Below are 22,851 nucleotides of genomic sequence, written 5' to 3' on the forward strand. Positions count from 1 at the left end.
TGAAACTAATGGTCTGAAGATGAATGTTACCAAATGTAAGTTCCCAAGTTTCAATCGCCAATTGAGACCGCACTTAATATTTACCACGTAAATAACAGGCCATTGGAACAGGTGACGAATTTCAAAGATCTTGGAGTGAATTTTTCTTCAGATTTTTCCTTCAATTCGCACATTGATTCAATAGCTGCTAGGGCCAACCAACAAATGGGGTTTATTCTGAGGACCTGTTCGCCCTTTAGTGATGTAGAGCCTTTGATTCTGATTTATAAGTCACTAGTGAGAAGCTTGCTAGAATATGCCTCAGAGATTTGGAATCCATATCATATGGATAGAATAAATGTTCTAGAACGGCTTCAAAATAAGTTTTTAAGAATCATGTTCTATAAGAAATTTAATCGTATTTGTCCTTTTGATTTCCCAACAGAGTCACTGAGAACTTTATTCCATATTACATTATTAAAAGTTAGGCATGATGTTGGAGCACTTATTTTTCTTTTTGATCTCTTAAATAATGAAATTGATTCATCATACTTGCTATCTAAAATGAATATTTATATCTCACCTGTGGCTCGTCGATCTGAATTTTCTTTTCTGGTTCCTCGTTCCAGAACACTTAGAAATTACAATTCTCCTCTCAATAGAATTCAGAGAAGCTACAATAGTTTGTCCGGGCAACTAGATCTCTTCTGGTTCTCTTGCGCTAGATTCCGAAAAGCTCTATACAATGGTCTGGTCTGAGCATTGATATTGTGATCTGGTCTACATCGATCATTTTTTCATGTATGTGTGGGTGTGCATATGTTTTGGGACTTGGAACTCATTAATAAGTTATATTTTTGGTTATTTCATTCTTTTAATACTTGTGTTATTAGAATTTTATATTTTCCATTTTTGGACCTTTTATGAGTAGTATTTCGATGCTTTGTATTAATCTCATCTTTTCATATTATTTATTTTTTTTTAATTATTGTATTTTTCCATATTATCATTTTGTACCTTATTACCATATGTAATAGGATAAATATTACCATTTGTACCTTATTTCTTTTTATGATTTTTTATAAGTTTTCTATATATTATATTTTAAGATTTTGCATTTTCTTGTAAAGGAGACATGTTTGGGGAAACCCGTTGTCTCCATTGTAAATGAATAAATAAATAAAAGACGAACTTTAAATCCTTAAAAACCACCCTTAGAGTTAAAATATCGCCAAAAGATTTCTTAGTGTGCCTCTAAAGGGCCAACTGAACATACCTACCAAATTTGAACGTTTTTGGTCCGGTAGATTTTTAGTTCTGCGAGTGACACTCAGTGAGTGAGTGAGTGAGTGAGTCAGTCAGTCAGTCAGTGAGTGAGTGCCATTGCGCTTCTATATATATATATGGATAATCATTCTATTCCGTTGTTAAATATATTAAACAAGAAAAATACTGCTGTTAAACTATATTGAGTGTTATCTTTTGTCTTGTATTGGTTAGTACAAACTACAGTAACTAATTACACTAATTATACAGAGTGGGTGAAAAGTCCGAGAACGGCTTAAGATCTCATACACAAAGGTAATTTGACGGTGGGTGTGATTGAGAATCCTACTCAAATTCAAAATACTACTTTACTATGACTTTAGAAACTTGGTCCACCATCTTGGATCCGCCATTTTGAATGCGACTTTATTTTTTTAAATAGAAAGGTGGTCATGCAATACACGATTTCGATACGGAATTTTAAGAAAAAATGAATGGTGAAAACCGCACATCGATATCTCAAACACTTTCGAAGATACATAATGTGATATTCACATTATCAATCAATACCACTTATGTAGGCTATTCATTTATGATTTGCATGGTATTGATTAATAATGTGAATATCTTCTAAACGGTTCGAGATATCAATGTTCTGTTTTCGCCATTCTCTTTCTCTTGAAATTCCGTATCGAAATCATGTATCGCATGACCACCTTCCTATTTAAAAAAAATAAAGTCGCATTCAATAAGGCGGATCCAAGATGGCGGACCAGATTTTTATAGATTATTAAGTCATAGTAATGTAGTATTTTCAATTTGAATAGGATCCCCAATCACACTCACCGTCAAACTACCTTTGTGTATGAGATCTTGAGCCGTTCTCGGACTTTTCACCCACTCTGTATGGGTAATATAGTTAATGTAGTACAAACCAGGTTAATATTGTCGTACAGGGTCACCTCAATTAACTCTAATTTTGAACACGGTAATTGTTTCAATATTATAAAAAATTCAATTTTCAATTTCAAAATTTTAATGCACTTTTAATCTAATTTTATTTTTAGAGATTCATTATGTAGATGACTTTCTTAGGTACATCTGATTCAAAATGTATAGTGTGGGGACATGTTTTGAAATTGAATAAAGTGCAGAGTCTCACGATTTTTACTGTATATTTGACATTTTTTCGTTGACAGACCAAACGATTTCAGTGCGGGCTTAAAAGCCAAATTACAACCAGAGAAAACTTCAACGTTTGTGGCCGAATCTGTCACTGAGTGCATCTCTATGTTGTATTCTATGATTACAACATAGAGATGCACTCAGTGACAGATTCGGCCACAAACATTGAGATCACAGAGCTTCCAAACCAGTTTCAGCGATTGTGAAATATCATCACCAAGCATGAGAAAAGCCGATTGAGATTTAGGCTTATTTCATCAGGACAGTTGGATTCTAAGACTTCCTGAAAACAAAATTTACTACCTTTCAAGACACACGTTGGCGTAGATAATATCGAATTAACTTCAGCTTACTTTCTCTAATTTGAATTAATTTACAACTCCCAAGAATTCTAATGCGAAAATTTACTCAACATTGATGAATTTAAACACTTCATGAGATTTGGATAGGAAATGCCATAGCTCACAAAACTTATTTACCTACAGTTTGACCAGTTTTTGTTATCGAGTGTTGATATAATTTGAGTCTTATGTAGGCTATCCGACTTGATCGGATATGCAGTTTGGTGGCCAACGATGTAGGCCTAATAATTATATGATAATTCGTAATGGAATCAATATTTTTGTTTGATTGTTACAGCTTCAAATTTGAAAACTAAAATGTCTTCCTCAACAATAAAGAGGTTAAGGTGTCCAGAACTCGTAGACAACTAGCTATTCTCGATAATAGGAACATGAACACAGGTACAGAAAGTTTAATCCTTTGAAATGTTATTGATGAGAGTGAGTAGACAACCGAAATCAATCGCAAATAATTGCGAATGAGAAATAATTGAATTTGACAGTGATTAAATAAGTAAGGGGAGGATGGTAGGCTACTCTGTCCACTATCAATAAATGGATGAATGTCGTATATAATGTAGTATAATATATACATCGTACATAAAATGTAGGCGGAATATATAAAATATATATGATTTGTGGCTGTGTTACGAATTTAATAAATTGATAAATAACATAAATATTAATTACTCAACCGCTACAGCCTACTACTTAAAATGTTTCGTGAGACAGATCCAAATAGTATTACCGTAATCCTTTCAAATCTCCCCATCAGATGATAAATCAGAATATGCGACTAATTCACCTCATACTTTTATAAATTTCGTAATAATTTTCCATTAGCCTTCAACAGATCAAGGCTAAACGAAAGTATGACCTACAGAGGAACGAAAATTAGTTGCTACACAGCGAAGAATCATAACATGATTGTACTGGTACTACGTGAAATAATAACAGTTGACATAATTTCTTCCGACCACAGAGCATAGCCTTGTCCTCCAAAAAACCTATTAGTTCTTGCTTCATAAGAAAATTTGACAATACCTATTGGTTTTACAACCGGTTTCATAACTGTGACTGAATTCAAAACAAAACGAAAAAAGATTCTCTTCATGTCCTCAATGAACTCTCCATCTCCAATACTCCTTATGATATTCATTTTTCATTGCGAGTTCAATATTCCATATGAGTGTCACGTTACTTCCATCAAACATGAAGACACATGAAATAAAATTTATCTTGTTACTTGTAATTGCATTATTATCTTGTAGTTATTTGTATCAATTGATGTAATCAGGTGAATAATTAATTGCATAATCATCTTGCTTTTGTTTGAAATTAAAATTAGGGCTAAATGTTAATACTGTATGTATGGAAGCTTCGAATTTTCACGGCTCTCCTAGGTAGAAAATGATTGTTTAGGAATAAAAATCTGATGTGGCGCACTCACACAACTTTCCTTGCCGTTATGAGAATTGATCACCTGACGCTAGTGTTCACGCGCATATCAAGTCTACTTATAAACAAAGCCTCTGAGCCAGCTGGTGACAGGACAATAAAGCTGGAGACATACGAGGTCTTCTATCTCTTCATAGTGAATCATTTAATAGAATCAACAGTTGCCAACAATTTGCAATTGGATAATTACATTTTCTCGAATTTCGAGCTTATTTTCAATTTTAGGTGAAAATGTTACTGAACATTAATTGTAGAGATTTTCATGCTCTATCTTTTCCACTTGAATTTTTTTGTTTAAATTGTATCTGAAGCCTGATAATTGGGAATCTAAAATCAAACTTTGCATATATGGGGCGTAGCTCCTGTAATTTTTACTGATATGAGGCTTATGGCAGTTGATAGAGCTTATCAATGACTATTTTAGGTATGAATTTAATCAAAATCGTTGGAACCGTTTTCGAGAAAATCGCGAAAAAACCTGTTTTTGACAACATTTTTTCCATTTTAGCCGCCATCTTGAATTGCATTTGATCGAAATTGTTCGTGTCGGATCCTTATATTGTAAGGACCTTAAGTTCTAAATGTCAAGTCATTCCGTTAATTGGGAGATGAGATATCGTGTACACAGACGCACATACACACTCATACACACACACACAGACCAATACCCAAAAACCACATTTTTGGACTCAGACCACCTTGAAACGTATAGAAATTTAGAAATTGGGGTACCTTAATTTTTTTCGGAAAGCAATAATACTTTCCTTACCTATGGTACCTAATAGGGCAAGGAAAGTAAAAAAACGATGTTGTAAACCAATATCAATTTAAACTTTAGATTAAATACAATTTTGAAGTGAAAATACTTAATATTCAGCAGTGACGACATTATCAACCTGTTGTAGGTCATCTTCAGACTACAAAATATTAGTGTTTTCAAAAGAGTTTTAAATATTCAAAGTTTGAACATTCGGAATTGAATGAATCTAAACTTTGTGTTCCTATTCCAACAAAATACAAATTAATCAAATTTGTTGGACCAGTAATTGTTGAAATAATGATATCTTACAATCTCTAGTTACTAATGCATTTCTAAGCTGAAATAATGGATATTCAGTTATATTTTAGGTATAAGATTGGATTTTCAGGAGTATGAATATACGGTACCTTAATCAAGAATGTGGAGATTTATTCGGGATAGTCCTACATGTAAGAAAAATCAATAGTTTAAATTAACTAAGTTTAATCTATTTATTGATCAATTAAGTTTGTTATGAGAAATCGTTGACAATTAATTAATCACATGAGGAGGTACGTTTAAGTTGAAGTAGAATGAGAATTATGTTATAATTATATTAATTATGTTATATTTATATGATTTGTTATTGTATCCACGTATAAATAAATAATAATTATTTAGAGGATAAATCCCACTTTCCGATAGTGAATCTACAAATAAAATGAATTTTGTATGAAATGGCTACGCTTCCACTCTTCACTTGGTAATTTCAGTATTCGTCGCTTATGCTTTTCTAAATAGATGTAAGGTTTAACGCTGGGTCATCATAAGAATGAATAGCAATAAGAAAAGAGGAATTGAGGGAAGCATTCGCCCAGGGTACAAATAAGGGTAACTAGTTCTATACTGATAACAATCAACATCATTTTTAAAAGTTTAGAATTGCACCAGTTGAAAAAGCAAAACACTATTTCAATCAGTAATTTTTAAATCAATTGAATGAAGCGAATAATATTGAGTTATAGGGTACAAGCAATGCAATAATGGGAAGTCATTTAATCAACAATGGAAATCAATTCATTTAATAAAAGTACAGAATGCAATCAGTTTTTTACAAGCTTCAATAGTAAGTTTTACCGGTCTTGGAAGTGTTTCCTCTTTGTTAACAATAAAAAAAACTGATTTGATAAGAGTGTAGGATAGCACGAATTGAATGGTCAGAGAAACTGCAAATACCTTGCAAGGGGCCGACAGATTGTACTGCGGATAAGAAGCCAAGCAGCGATTCCCATCGGCGTAAGAGAAAAGAGGCGGACGTCTCAGCTTGGATGTCATCTTCGATGTATAACGAAAAAAATGTCGACCGGAAAACTGATACTGGTTATCTATCACGCTTTTAAGCACACTGACAGTTGTTGCAGCTTCGAACTACAACAGCAACAACAACACGGAGGCCACAGAACAACGGTAACAGAGTACACCACTAGCTGAAGATGAGAAGTAGACTGAAGACTGCCGACTGGAGTCGACTTGACTATCCGCCCGTTTACAACGACGATGGCTTGTCTCCCTCCCATTCTCTCTCTCTCTCAGGATATTGTCGCAACAGAGTCAGCTGACACAAAGTATCTCCAACCATCAAATAAACAACACAGTTCACCTCTGAGATGTACTAGAGTCAGTGAACGATGAGTTTGCAATAATAGCTGTAGGTTGAAGAGCTCTGCAAAAGACTTAGTTCTAGCATCAAAAAAATATTCCTACAAATTATGACGATATCTATAAGGAATCAGTAAAAATTGTTATTCATCGAAAAATATTAATTTAGAGTTGATTTTCAAGTCAGAGATAAGAGCAAAAAATTGCTACATGAGCATTGCTAATGACAAGCTAGCAACAGATTTTTAAGGCTTTGCAACAGGATGAAAAAACTTTTCACTTGTGAAATTTTTCAATGGTTATCGATTTTGATACTATCAAGTTATCAAGATATAAAAAGTTTCTAAGGATACTTTTTTCCTGATTTATTACGTTTTTTGGTAAGAGCGCCTGAAGCATAACTTTTTTCAACAACACTTCATTTTAAATTCAGTGATAGATATAAATTCATGGAATTGTAAAGATACTTTCTTCACAGTATTGTGGGACTTTGAATACATCCTAGAATCAAGGGAGTTGAATTTGCCCTCAATCCGGAAAAATTACAGCGTTGCCAAACTGTGTAAAATTGCAATCTCCTTCAAATTTCTAATTTAACCACAGAATTGTTTATAAGATATTATGCCCGATATTCCAGGAGTTCTGAAACTGTTTCGTGGACATAATAGATTGCACAAAATATTCTCTGATGCAAAGCACGGGTTATCAGCTAGTTCTGATACAAAATTCTTACTTATTACGACACCCCATAATTCTGAGAGAAGTGATATTCAAAAGAAAAACATATTTTCGCGACTTCCAATTTCATAAAAATTTCATTTGGAATCCCCCAACCCTGAAAAATTTTAGCACTACTGGAATATGTGGAATGATATTCTACAAATTTGGCAATTTTTGACAATTTGGCAAATGTGTAATTTCCTCGGATGGAGTCTCAACTTATTTTATACAGACTAAGTAATAAGGACAAATGCAACATGAAGAATGACACAGACAGTGTGTACTTACAAATTATTCATGCGCTGACAAATGATTTCGGCTGTCTTGAATTATGATAGTAAGTAGTCCGGTCGCTGTAAGGAGAGACACGGGGCTCAAGAGTTTGGCTTGTTTTTCTGCTTCCTTCTAAATTTCTGCCAATGAGCTGAAGACTAAAAACTCCAAAGTCCACCTGATTCCTCATTTATTTTCAACCCGTCATTAAAAGAGATTAAACAGGCCTGTTTTTGTTCCATAATATAGATTCGATCAATATTCCCGGGTCGCTTCTTGGTAAGCTGTCAGACAATAACTTGCACGTATAGCCAGAGAATATAAAACAATCTTATAAGTTCAATATTAGTATTGATATAAGTATCAATCGTATACGTTTTCCCAGGTATAGCTTTCTCCTCTTCTAGTGGCCGGAGAATACCTTGGTACGTTATGGACGTGTCGCTGTGGGGATATCCTTTTAAGACAATATTCACCATCCTGCAAAAATCTATCAACTGAAGGAGAACATTGAAAACGAAATCACCGCATTTCCAAAGATTTGCTTTACTGTCATAACAGAGTTTTCAACAGGCTGTGAACGCCGAGGCCAGTACATTTCCCCCATGTAACCAATCTTGAAAAGTAGGAGACACTTTCAGAAATTTTGATTGTGAAAACAGGAAAACAATAAATGGAAAGCAGGATACCTGTTCTTGTTATTTTTTGATATTTTACTAGTCCTGAGAAATTTATTCCTGGAACTGAGATAATTTCAAAATTTACCGTTTGTAAACTCTGTAACTTTTTAACTTATGTTTCACTTTTTAAATTATAATCTCTATAATTTATGACATTTTATAATATTTATATTATATAATTTATGATAACTACGATACGGTGCCAATTCATGTGCCCAATACTATAATGCATAATGTCTTATCTATTGGGGACCAAGTATTTCAGTCCAAAAAACAGTCCAATTAAAATAAATATAGAAAAATACTTTAAAAGAGAAAAAGCTAGGTATTCTTATCTGTATTATAAATTAGAAGCATGAAAAATCTCACTTTAAGACGCATCACATATGAAGAAAATTTCCTTCTCTTAAACGAATAATGCGAGTGAAAAATGCAAGGTACGCAATATCTTTTAATAATAGCTATAAGAATAGTATAAAATATTAATTATTCTACATACAACTAATTTTTGAACTTATTGTTCATCTATTAGAACGAACTCGATTTTCTTATGTAGGTTCATGCATGCTGGCAATGACTAGAAAATAATAAAAATCTTACATTTGTGTCACGTGTCAAAAGGAATATCAATAAATGAAGAAAGCTATAAGCTAACGATCTCCTCCATTATTATAAACAATAAAACATTTTCACAACTAAATAACAGCATTTTTCAATAGATTATTTCAATGGTCACTTTTTAACTGAAGCCCCTCCCAACGAGTTTATTTATAAGAGCCGGCAACAGTTCAACCATTTCTCTACAAGTGGCTAGTTCAATTTCAACGCATTGTTTCGCCTCCTCATGAGCATCACAGTAGTCGACAACCATCTGTAAAACAATAAAACATTAATTTGTTTGATTCAAATTAAAAAAAAAAACAATGAAAAATCTATAGGAAAGTGCTATAAGATAATATTATTAAAAGCTACTTACACCTAAGCTTCAACATGATTTCCGTGAAATTTGAGGTATTTTTCATACCAGTAGCTCAGCCTACCAAAATTTCTTTTTAAAATGCTGCCGCCAAATAGGTTAAAGTGGGCTATGACGTTGTTTTAAAGCTCCTCGTTAGTTTGAGAGTCTTGAGTTTGGGGCAATAAAAGTTACTAGTGACCAAGTCAAGCTTGGTGTGTTTGGTAGGTGATCGAAATTATCCCATTTGATTTGCTGAAGAAAGCGTTTGGTTTCACCAGCACTATGAGACCAAGTTGTCATGGATGACGTCGATTCCAGAAGTAAAGTCAACTGACATCATTAACTTTTCAACACAATTCACGCACAAAATCATCACTAATATGTTTCCTGCGAAAATTTGAATCATTCCTCGTTGAATTCATGCTGAACTATTGCCTTTAGCTTGCAAAAACAAATAATGCTACGGAACTAGAATTTAGCGGTAGGCAAGTGAGGCAGCCATGTTTCTGGGTCTAGGCCCTATAACTCGACAAAAATAATCGACGAGGCGTTTAGTGGGGGATAATAAGCTGTTCAGCTCTGTGAGAATCGCCCCCTACTGCTTCTCTGTGTCTCAAGTTATGTGATCGGAGGTTGAAAAAATTATCCTCGTACATTACTGACATTACTTTTGTTGAGAATTTTCAACTCCGATGAAGATTATCCAAGTAACTTTGATAAAACAATAAATAATAATTCTTTTTTTGTTTCCTAAACATAAGGATATTGCATTTTACAACACAAAATTTTCCCCAGTGTAAATAAATAGTAATAAAAGACCATAGTGAATATAGAAATAAAAAACAATGATATACTTCGTGATACTGCCGTTTCATTAATATTTTATTCCAAAAAAGTTTTTTATCTTGATCTTTATTATTTTCTGTATTCTTGATTATGTATTTCTAAGCTATTTTTTTATAAAATTAAAAACAATATCGGGGACCTAGCTTCGCTCAGGAGTACAAAAGCATAAAAAAATTATTACGAAAGAAATTATAGTAACATTCATACAGAAATGTTCTATCTAATCACAGTAAATTGAGATCAATTCCCAGAGGAATGCAAAATATTCCCTCACAAAGGCCCAGTTGCACAAAAACCGGTTAAACTTTAATCCTGATTAACTTCACGTGAACCTAATCAGAGAAGACCATTTCAAAAAGATGGATCTACTAGAATTAATCAGGATTGAAAAAACCCGGCTTTTGCAACCGGCATTAAGTACCTGATTGAATGATTACAAAAGTTCAACAGCTGAGTCACTAGTAGTTCTGTGAACAGTAAACCTCGCCCAGTTATAACGACGTCCCAAACCATAAGCACATCCACACTGATACACTAATTATCAATTTACACTATTTATTTGATCAGATCATGCTTACACAAGATTTAATTATCATAATAACGCTTTCCGGAATTTAGCGCGAAAAAACCAGAAGACATCTAGGCGCCCAGACGAGCTATTATAAGTTCTTTGCATCCTATTTAATAGTGCATAAAATTTGCATTCAATGAAGCATGCAATTTATAGTCTACACAGCTGCTAATTTTGTACCAAGTTACATTGAGATATTGAATTGCATGCGTCATGGCATGCAATTTATAGTCAACTCGACAGCTGATTTATGATGAATAATAATTCTATAGTCTGATTTTCACTCTAATATTGACGTATGAAGGAGGCTCCTTTTTACTTTCCTTGCCCTATTACCATAGGTAAGGAAAGTATTGCTTTCCAAAAAAAATTAAGGTACCCCAAATACGTTTCAAGGTCCCCTGAGTCCAAAAACATGATTTTTGATGTGTGTGTGTGTGTGTGTGTGTGTGTGTGTGTGTGTGTGTGTGTGTGTGTGTGTGTGTGTGTGTGGTGTGTGTGTGTGTGTGTTGTGTGTGTGTGTCTGTGAACACGATAACTCCATTCCTAATTAATCGATTAATCGATTCAAGATGGCGGAAAAAATGGCGGATAATTACTAAAAAACCATGTTTTTCACGTTTTTCTCGAAATCGGCTCTAACGATTTTCTTCAAATATATACCATGGATAGCTATTTATAAGCCCTATTAACTGACATGAGTCTCATTTCTGGGAAAATTCCAGGAGCTCCGTAATATGAGCTCCTGGAATTTTCCCAGAAATGAGACTCATGTCAGTTGATAGGGCTTATAAATAGCTATCCATGATATAAATTTGAAGAAAAACGTTAGAGCAGTTTTCGAGAAAAACATGGTTTTTTAGTAATTATCCGCCATTTTTTCCGCCATCTTGAATGGAATTCTATTAAATTTCTTATTGTCGGATCCTTATGGTATAAGGACCTTAAGTTTAAAATTTCAAGTCAATCGGTTAATTAGGAATGGAGTTATTGTGTTCACAGACATACACACATACACACACACACACACACACACACACACACACCACACACACACACACACACACACACACACAGACCAACACCCAAAAATCATGTTTTTGGACTCAGGGGACCTTGAAATGTATAGAAAACTTGAAATTAGGGTACCTTAATTTTTTTGGAAAGCAATACTTTCCTTACCTATGGTAATAGGGCAAGGAAAGTAAAAAGTACTCTGAAAACAATTATTTATACACATAGAAAGTAGTCTGATCGTAGTTGCAAATATTTTGCCGCCAATCGTCATTATGTTATTCCCCTAAATTATTCTCGTCTAAGAATGAGGCTTACAGTTCAATGAGCAAGGAAAGTTGTGTGAGTGTACCACACCAGATTTTTCCTTTTATTATTATCCTTGAAATGCAAAATTTCCAAAAACCTTGTATAAACGTCGACGTGCAATTTAAAAAGGAACATACTTGTCAAATTTCATGAAAATCTATTACCGCCGTAAATGCGCAAAATATAAACATTAAAACATTTAAATATTCAAACATTTAAAAATTTAAACATTTGAACATTAAGAGGAATGCCAAACCTCACTTCGCTCGGTCTAATTTTGACACAGTACCACACACATGAACTCGCTTACTTATTTCCATCACCAACAGACGATGAAATAATTATTATCAGCTGTTTTTCCAAGGATGAATAATAATTAATATCCTTTTAATGTCCTTCAGCGACTTTTCCCAAAGATGAGACCTAGTGCAATCGAATCATTATATTATAAACCTACTGTTCTGAATTTCGTGAGAATCGTTAGAGAAATCCGGTGAAATACAAATCTGGACTATTAATATAGACATAAAAAAGGGGGTGTGCTTGCAATTTATATTGTAGTTCTGATTTTTTAATATATTATTTGGGTACATAAGAGAAGTCCAGAACCAATTTCTTCATGCAAAATTCCCTTGTGCTAGATACAGGGTGGCCCAAAAACCTCGTTTTTTCGGCTCATTTTCCAGTTTTCAGCTATTTCTGCCAAATCTTGTAATCTGACAGAAAAATTTGCTCCCGCCTTTTTTCTAGATTATGAAATTCTGAATAAAATGAGATCATTCGGAACTCTCTATCTCCATTGATTACTGAGTTATGATTTCTCAAAAATGAGTGAAATTTGAAGAAAAAATCAATTTTGATGAATTTTAGTTTTTGATCAACAGTATCCTTCGATTGTTACCATTTAGATGTAAAATTCAAAATCCCTCTGGGCGAATTTTTGTGCTCTACTATCTGAGATCAGGTAGAGCGCTCTATCTCATATAGATTTCCAGGTACACCTGACAACAATGCTCCTTGCATTGTGAAAAACACCTAATTTTCAGCTTCAACCATCATCACCAACTACATAAGTAGGGGTAAAGTGAGAGTTCTTTCTCAAAGCTGGCTCAAAGCTGCCCCAAAGCTGGCTCAAATCTGATTCTTGGTTCTAACCTTGCCCAACCCAATGTAATCTGATCTAACCTAACCTAGCCATACCCCTAATCTCACAATAAACCTCAAATGAAGATTTCCCACTTTTTTGAAAAAAAAACTAGATCCAGCTTTTTTTTATTTCTTGAATAACTAAGAAACCGTTAATTTTACAAAAAATTACAAGAATAACTTTTTCCAGTAAATCCAATAACGAATCCATTTGTCAAGATTGAACAGAAAATAAGGATCTCATGGGAAAACTAGATCCAGTTTTTTTTATTTCTTGAATAACTAAGAAACCGTTAATTTTACAAAAAATTACAAGAATAACTTTTTCCAGTAAATCTAATAACGAATCCATTTGTCAAAATTGAACAAAAAATAAGGATCTCATGGGAAAACTAGATCCAATCTCTCTAATAACTAAGAAACCAAGAATAACTTTTTCCAGTGAATCCATTTGTCAAGATTGAACAGAAAATATGGAAAAAGTAGATCCAATTTCTTGAAACCAAGAATAATTTTTTTCAGTAAATCCATTATTTGTCAAGGGATCCTAACTCTGAAACTGAGCAACAAGCACACAATAATATTTTTATGTTGAGACCCTTTCTTAAACCTCAGCACTAAACCCCCCCCCCACGGGGGGGGGGGTGGCTGGGGGGCTTGACCCTCTGCCTTTAACCTGAACTACTTGAAAACTCACCTCAGGTTGTATTGAGAAGAAAAAATATATAATAAAAATGTATAAGAAAGAAGTCAAGTCGGATATATTACTTGTTGATCAGAGTGTACATCTTGATGAGAGTATTACCAAATATGAGTATATCACTCACACACCATATATTCAACAGACATTCAATTACAATGATGAAATTCGAATTAGTTTAAAACAAGAAGATATTTATTCACTTCCAAGTAGAAGTTTTCTCATAATTGAAGGTAAAATCAAAGTGAAAGATAAGAATGATGTTGAAACCAAGGACTTTCACTTATCAATAATGGAGTAGCATACCTATTTGATGAAATCAGATATGAATTGGGAGGGGTTGAAGTTGATCGCACACATAATGTAGGATTGACAACAACCATGAAAAACTATCTACGTCAATCAAAACTCAATGAAAAAATTATGGAGAATGCAGGATGGAAGTTGACTGGATGGAAAAGTTTAGATAAATTCTGCTTTTGCATTCCTTTGGATATGTGGTTAGGTGTAATGGAAGACTATAGAAAAGTTCTATTAAATGTTCGTCAGGAAATTGTTCTATTAAGATCATCATCAGACTTAAATTGTATTGAATCAGAAACAGCAAAATCAGTGAAAATTGATATTACAAAACTACAATGGAAAGTACCCTACATACATGCTTCTGACACCATTCGTCTTGATCTGCTGAGTTTAACACATAGTGATATACCAATTACCATTCCATTCAGGTCATGGGAATTGCATGAATTTCCACAATTACCTGAAACTACCAATCTTCAATGGACAGTTAAGACAACTTCAAACATATTGAAACCTAGATTCATTATTCTTGGATTACAAAAGGATAGGAAAAATGTTATAACTGCTAACAGGTCACATTTCGATTTCTGTAATCTGAACAATGTTAATCTCTATTTAAATGCTCAATCATTCCCCTATGAAAATATTGTTTGTAATAAACATTTATTGTATCATATGTTCTCTGAATTCCAAAATGAATACTGTCCTTATAACAGCAGTACATCAATTGAGTATGAAACATTTGATGAATATGCACCATTGGTTGTTATAGACTGTAGTAAGCAAAATGAACTATTGAAATCTGGTGCAATAGACATAAAGTTGACATTGGAAACAACAAATAATTTCTCAGAAAAAACCAGTGCCTACTGTTTAATCCTCTATGATCATGAGTTTGAATATACACCACTGAGTGGAACAGTAAAAAGAGTATTATAAATCTTCTATAAAATAACGAAAACTAGACAATATTCAAATCAAAAGTATTATCTACAAATGTATCAATATTTTACCTTCAGCATCATCCCATTAATTTGTAGAATTGTTCTTGTCTTGATCTCCAACCATTTTCTTCAAATTTAATTTTAAAGCATTTTATATTATTATTCAATTTATCAGCTTCTTTCAAAGCAAAATACTGACTGTGATGATATAGTGCTATCCATATGAGCTTAGATTTTTCATTAAAGTTGAATAATGTTCTTGGTCTGGGTAACCAAACCTACATTTTTTTCTGGGTGTACTCAACTACATCTACAATTTCTTTCTGGGTGTACTCACCTAAACCTAAGATTTTTCACCTATATTTATTACATTTTTTCATACCATTCTTTAAAAGAGATTCCAGAAGAAAGTGAGAATTGTTGGATTAAGTTTGGATCAGTCATATACTTCCATTCTTTTTCATTATTGAGATTGATGTTTGGTATAGCTAATGGTATACATTGTAAAAAATGGAAAAAATTCTGAATCAAATTTTTGATATCAACATTAATATCACTATTATTATCTTTATCATACAAATATCGACCAAATTTATCAACTCTCATGATCTATTTTTATAATAAATGTTTAATACAACCTGAGGTGAGTTTTCAAGTAGTTCAGGTTAAAGGCAGAGGGTCAAGCCCCCCAGCCCCCCCCCCTGTGGGGGGGGGGGTTTAGTGCTGAGGTTTAAGAAAGGGTCTCAACATAAAAATATTATTGTGTGCTTGTTGCTCAGTTTCAGAGTTAGGATCCCTTGACAAATAATGGATTTACTGAAAAAAATTATTCTTGGTTTCAAGAAATTGGATCTACTTTTTCCATATTTTCTGTTCAATCTTGACAAATGGATTCACTGGAAAAAGTTATTCTTGGTTTCTTAGTTATTAGAGAGATTGGATCTAGTTTTCCCATGAGATCCTTATTTTTTGTTCAATCTTGACAAATGGATTCATTATTAGATTTACTGGAAAAAGTTATTCTTGTAATTTTTTTTGTAAAATTAACGGTTTCTTAGTTATTCAAGAAATAAAAAAAACTGGATCTAGTTTTCCCATGAGATCCTTATTTTTTGTTCAATCTTGACAAATGGGGTGTCAATGGATTCGTAATTGGATTTACTGGAAAAAGTTATTCTTGTGATTTTTTGTAAAATTAACGGTTTCTTAGTTATTCAAGAAATAAAAAAAAGCTGGATCTAGTTTTTTTTTCCAAAAAAGTAGGAAATCTTCATTTGAGGTTCATTGTGAGATTAGGGGTATGGCTAGGTTAGGTTAGATCAGATTACATTGGGTTGGGCAAGGTTAGAACCAAGAATCAGATTTGAGCCAGATTTGAGCCAGCTTTGGGGCAGCTTTAAGCCAGCTTTGAGAAAGAACTCTCACTTTACCCCTACTTACATAGTCTTCACATTGATATTTCGCACAATACATACCATGCAGATGCTCTCCTAACTTTTTAAAATTCCTTGGAGACCAAAATACGACCTTCTTACTACTTTTGACAATTGAAAATAATTTCAAAATAATTCTGTGAAACTTTCTTGCTTTCACCACCCACTTATCTTTCAAAACAAAAAAGTTTTGAGCATGACGAAAATTTAATGTTTTCTGCTTGAAATGTATCGACATTCACGAACATAATCATTAATTAAAGAATTATTATGTATCGGATAAGAATCATCCAGACACCAATAGAAAGGAGACATTCTCTCCTTTAATGTGATATAAAATTGTTACACATTACAATGCCCCATGATTCTGGGAGAAGTTATATTCAAAAGAAAAACAAATCTTCGCGATGTTATCAATTTTATCATAAAAGTTGAATTTCCTTCAATCCTTCAACCCTGAAACTTTTTTAGCACTACTAGGACAGGACTAGACTGGTATTACACAGTAATATTTCTATTATCTTAGTTGATCATATCATTATTACCATATTTGAACAGAGAGGAAAATACAAAATCTAATTTTTATCTCATTTCATTTGATCAACTACAACTATGATAATAGGAATATGATAATCATATATTATCATACCAGCCTCAGCACTACTACACACACACTGGCCCTACTGCTTGGGGGATGTGTTGATTCCTCAACTCTGAAGTGAAACTAGGGGATGATCAGTGCAGTATTCGGTCCTGAAAAAACCGGTTTTTATTGTAACTGTTAACTTTCTCCTACTCACACTGAGGCACAACTGGGGATGAAAAATGAATATTGACTCTCTCAAAAAATCGATTTTTTTGTGAAATTGATTTCTTTTTTTCGATAATCAATTTTTCAAGAAATCGATTTTTAGAATAATTTTGCTATCCATAACACGTGCAAAACATGTTGACCAAGGGTATAATTGATTTTTCAAGAAATCGATTTAAAGAATGATTTTGCTATCCATAATACGTGCAAAACGTGTTGACCGAGGGTAGAAAATATGGCAGAGGGGGAAGAGCGGGTGTTTTGGCCTTAAGACGAAACCAGGTTTCCCCATTCACGTTCAGTTCCGTCTCAAGAGCAATTTAAATTAATCTGTCTTGAGGCCGGGCCTCACTTGATTCCAGTGCGGCCGAAATCCGGCCTTTTTGTCTTGAGGCCACACCATACACGTTTCGATCGGCCTTAAGACCTGGAATGAAGAGTCCGGGCCTTAAGACCGATCGAAACGTGTATGGTAGTCCTTAGGCCGGTTACAGAGCTCGACCGATGGTCTTCGTACGCTGTATAAAACGCATGGTACTGTGCGCATGCGTTCCGTCAGTCCTGCTCTGTACGGATACATGGAATATCTATGGAAAAGACAAGCGCGACTGACGTACGCACTGACGGTCGGTCGAGCTCTGTAACCGGCCTAAACAGAAGTTGCTCGTTTAATAGTATATGATTGTAGCTAAAACAAGAAGAAAATAAATAATAAAACATATGAATAATTCAAACTATTGATGATAGTCGATTAGTTGTGCATTTTTACTGACGATTATTTCAAACTATGAGGCCAAGTTCCTCAAAAGCCTGTTTAATTTTAATAATTATTAAATTCCACGAGAACCAATAAAAAAGGTTTTTCTGAGAAGATAGCTTCTCTGATTGGTTTGCGTAACATTAAATCGGGATTGAAAGTACACAAAAAAAGTATGTTAAAAGTATGTTCGGGTGTGAGTGTAGTATTACTACCTCCGTAAACAAAGCCGTAGTGCATTCGTGTGACGTCAGAACAGGTAGGGCTCCTACACCAATAAAAATTCGTTGCTTGTGCTGACGTCACACGAATGCACTACGGCTTTGTTTACGGAGGTAGTGGTAGTATTCACACATTTTTTCAATGAACACGCATTTTTTGGGAAAGGTCGTTGAATAAGATCTAATAAGATGACAATGTCTTTGGTGCTCATTTTTTGAACCAGTCACATTTAGAAATTTCTCAAAACCAGCAATTTCCATCCCAACGTATCTTTCTTATTCCTTATGGTTCAGTGGCTTGAATAACAAAAGCAACTAGAAGGACCAATAAACTGTAGATACAGATTAGTACATTCTGTCTCTCCTGCCATGGTCTGTCTACTGGGTAAAAATTTCCATCTCTCCGAATTTCATTAAGAAATAATATTACATCCTCATCTTATTTCTTTAAAGCCACTCATTGATCTTTTCTTCAAAGCCAATACCAAATAAAGATATTTTTAATTTTCTATTTTATTAAGAACATCTTGCCAAATTTTGCCTTCGTTTCAAAATTTGTCTGCATTTGCATGAGTGATATACAAAAGTCATATCAGCTCCAATCAAATTAATTTCTTAAGATGGGCTATAGTATTTACAGATTCTCTCCCTTGATCATTTTTTTGGAAAGATTAAACTATTGACAAATCGGGAACAATAATTTATTATTAGTATTTTATCATTATTCATATACAGAGTGAGTCATATGTATGGGAACCCTTCAATAAGTTGGAGACTGTTGTAGATATAATACTGTAACTTTCAGGATAAGTTATTGGTCAAATACTCTACCTTTCGACATATAACTGAATTTCAACCCCTCATGAGGGGGTGACTTAGGAGTTGTAGCTCGAATATTTTACATGTAAACACCCATTGTATGATACATCATTTTAAAGGCCTTTTTAAAACAAGAAAGATGTGAAAAACGACTCAATTATTAAGAAAGTGGCTGAGACTGCAGTAAATCTTCATGGAATTCTCTCAGTGTTATGTGAAAAGTACTCAAGTGATGCAATAATTGATTTAGTTCCTGAAATCACGTCACTATTAAACAAATATGATGCATCTATCAAAACAAATAACAATTTGAAGAAATGTGTTACCGATATGACTAACGAAAATAAGTTGTTATTAAATTCTTTAGAATTAGAAAAAAAATAAAAGAAAACTTTACTTTGAAGAGTCATTACAGTGCGAAGAGATAGCGGAAGATGAAATAAAAATCCTAAAAAGTGGAATTGAAATGTTAAATAAAAGTAAGCTATCATTAAAGAAGGAGATAGATGATACGAATGCAATCATTAGTCTTCTAATATCCGACTGTGAGAAACTCTCTCACACAATTCAGCCGGATGATAATGATGGGATATTTGTTACACCTAAGTACACTACCAGACTGAAAAATCGTGCTCCTAATCCCTCAGTTCGAACTCAAAATAGATTCTCTGCATTGGAAGTAAGCGACTCACCACCCCTACCTGCTGGGGACGTTAACCACAGACAAGTGCTGCCAACATGTCCACAAACGACTGCTAGGACTAGGTCGTTGAACGTACATTTGTATGCTGATAGCCAGGGCAGGGACGTCTACAAGCATTTCAATGCAAAGAATCATTATGTTCCTTGGTATGGTGAAACCTGGAGCTCGATTCGAGGAAGTAGTTGAAGAGACCATTCAACCAAGTGCCAATGATATAGTCGTCTTCTTAGCTGGTACAAATGATATTACTCATCATGAAAGAAAGGAACTTCAAACCTCTCTCCGGAATAAACTACGGGAGCTGCACAAATAACAGACAAGAAATGTGATTGTGTTTTCAGTGCCTCACAGACATGATCACCCAATCTGGTCAGCCATCAAAAAGAAATTCAGGAGGCTAATGAAGAAAACTTCAACTTATGTAAGCATTTTAGTAATGTAACATTTGTGAATATTAATAATATAGGTAGACGATTTCACACAGCAAATGGACTACATCTAAAAAGGCTAAGAAAAAATATGTGTGTGATAAGATCATGGGTTTAGCCAATAAGATAGTTTGTGATCATGAAATAGTTCCCAAATCTATACCTTTAGAGTCTACCTTCGAACCACAAACTGCAATGGACTCTTCAAATAATTTAAACTGCATGGCAGCAGTCAACACCTAACCAGCGTAGAAGTACAACAGATGGATTTAACAATAAACAGGAGTGAATTAAACATTTTTTTTCTCATAAATATCTGCTCAATAAAATACAAGATAAACCGGAAAGAACAAATTTTGTTGAAGAAGGACACCAATCTTTTATGTATTAACGATCACTGGTTAAATTATGATGGAATATCACTTTATGTCCCAGGTGACTTTGTCCTAGCAGCCTCTTACTGCAGGACACCTCCACTCATACACGGAGGATCATCTATATTAGTCAGTACCTCTATCAAGTATAGTACACTGAATAAAAATTGTCCAAAACAACTGTATTATGAGTCTATACAGGCCACCTGACTCTGATCTTCAGGACTTCATAACTAGATTGGAAGAAGTTTTAAACTATATAACTGAAAGACCCTACTCTTCCCTAATCTTCTATTGCAATCACTGGAGATTTCAATATAAACATTCTTGATGAGCATAGACCGGAGGTCCTCCAATTCATGGATGTAATGAGATCCTTCAGTTTATATAATGTACACAGGAAACAGAATTCCGCAAAAAGCGTCTTTTCTCGGCTGTTAGACTAAATAATAAATAGGTTTCTATCTAATTACGACTGGTAGAATATTTTCAATGTCTGTGATACAAATACTGTTATAATCTATGTTTATAAATGTTTTAACGTTTTACCTGAATGTTCATTGTCCTTTAATTGACTATAAACTAAGGCCCAAATCTAGTCAAACAAATTGGTTCACGCCTGAACTGAAGCTATATGTAGAAAAAATATAAATAACTTTAAACAACACTATCATCAGCATGCACATCTAACTGGACACAGAGATAATATAGTCACGCCATATATATTACATTAAGTAAATCATTAAGAAGCGCACAATCAGGATCCTGCAACAAAAAATCATTCAAACAATATCATATTGGCTTAAGCAAAGTGCTTTTTACTCAAATGAAGAGTATATTAATCTTACTGGCATCAATAACTGGACTGGTAATGATTTGTAATCTTAATTTGTAATATGTTTGACTGGGTCGTGTGTTGCGCCCTCACAAAGTGACAAAGCCTATTGTATAATATAAATGTACTTATTGGTCAAATTCTTATTCTATATTCATTTTGGAAAAAATCGATAGCGGCTTGGATAAAAATTGAACAATAATTCACAAATTTTTGGATCCATTTTTCATTATAGTGATTTGTCCACAGGGAACATTTCTTGTTTTTTCACACTTTGGAAATAAATTGAATTTACAATATCCAATTTTCTGAATTTTTATTCGAGATGGACATCATATTATCGATAGATCCATATCATATTATCATCACATCTCATAGACATTACCTGTCTTACAATTTCTTTTCATTCAAATGCTTCAGCAATAAATTTTAGCCAGATATTAGATAAAAACAAAACTTGCCAAATGATAAATATTGTAGTTTGTAACAATATTCATTGTTCCAATTGTGAATGATGAGGATTATGCGAATTATCATGAGAAGTCAGTCTGTTATAACAACTTGTTTTGCTGCTTTGCTTTTCTGCATTGTGTTGTGTCGACTTTGCTAGTGTGTGTGTGTGTGTGTGTGTGTGTGTGTGTGTGTGTGTGTGTGTGTGTGTGTGTGTGTGTGTGTGTGTGTGTGTGTTTGTGTGTGTGGAAGTTATGGTACTAGGAAAATCAACGATTTTCCTGGAGCATCAGCTTAGTTCATGACCCTATAAGGCAAGGAATTTGTGTCCGATTGATTATCAATCATGCCTTATTTGGTTAGGAATTTGGAAAATAGCTGTTGCTTGGTGGGAGAATGTATCTTAAATTATAGTTGTACCATTCCATTCTATTGGCGGAAATTCTAATGGATATTTTCAATAAAATAGTAACTGCCAATTACAGTTAACGTTGGTTAGGTTCCTATCTAGTGAGGCCGTTCCCAGCTGTCCATGGCAAGACAAGAGAAGTGAAGTGGATTCATTCAGCGTCTGTCCTTTGCTGCTAGCAGAACTGAATAATGTAGTCTCAGTATTTTGTGTTAATCATTGCTTATATAAGTCTTGAGCTTGTAAGCTGGCGTTTTTAGCCAGTTCAACACCAACTTTGCGTCAGAGCACAGTCTTACATTGGAGATACTTTTTCCAAATAGAGGTATAATAACTTTATACAACTTTGACAGTAGTAGAGCTCCACATAATTCCAATCTAGGAATAGTATGTGTTTTCACAGGAGCGACTCGTGTTTTTGACATAATGAAATTCATCGATATGAATTGATCACTTGATGCAATATGAATATAGCAGACAGCACTGTAACCCTTTTCAGATGCATCGGCAAATCCTATCA

General features: G+C 33.9%; 2 protein-coding genes across 6 annotated transcripts in view; both read right to left on the reverse strand.

Moving 5' to 3' along the window:
• Positions 1–6,703, reverse strand: part of LOC111055195 (protein phosphatase 1 regulatory subunit 14B) — a 168,327-nt gene extending 161,624 nt beyond the window's left edge. The window contains exon 1 of one of the 2 annotated variants that reach the window (XM_039428354.1): positions 6,205–6,703. In XM_039428354.1, the coding sequence (XP_039284288.1) occupies positions 6,205–6,303 (99 nt within the window). In that variant the 5' untranslated portion in view covers positions 6,304–6,703. The remainder of the gene's footprint in view (positions 1–6,204) is intronic. The other variant, XM_039428353.1, reaches the window with a different exon arrangement.
• Positions 6,704–8,729: 2,026 nt separating this feature from the next.
• Positions 8,730–22,851, reverse strand: part of LOC111055331 (KIF-binding protein) — a 69,667-nt gene continuing 55,545 nt past the window's right edge. For all 4 annotated transcript variants that reach the window (XM_039428349.1, XM_039428350.1, XM_022342510.2 and 1 more), the window contains exon 7: positions 8,730–9,171. In XM_039428349.1, the coding sequence (XP_039284283.1) occupies positions 9,040–9,171 (132 nt within the window). In that variant the 3' untranslated portion in view covers positions 8,730–9,039. The remainder of the gene's footprint in view (positions 9,172–22,851) is intronic.

This window comes from Nilaparvata lugens, chromosome 5 (genome assembly GCF_014356525.2).
Source record: "Nilaparvata lugens isolate BPH chromosome 5, ASM1435652v1, whole genome shotgun sequence".
Taxonomy (NCBI): Eukaryota; Metazoa; Arthropoda; class Insecta; order Hemiptera; family Delphacidae; genus Nilaparvata; species Nilaparvata lugens.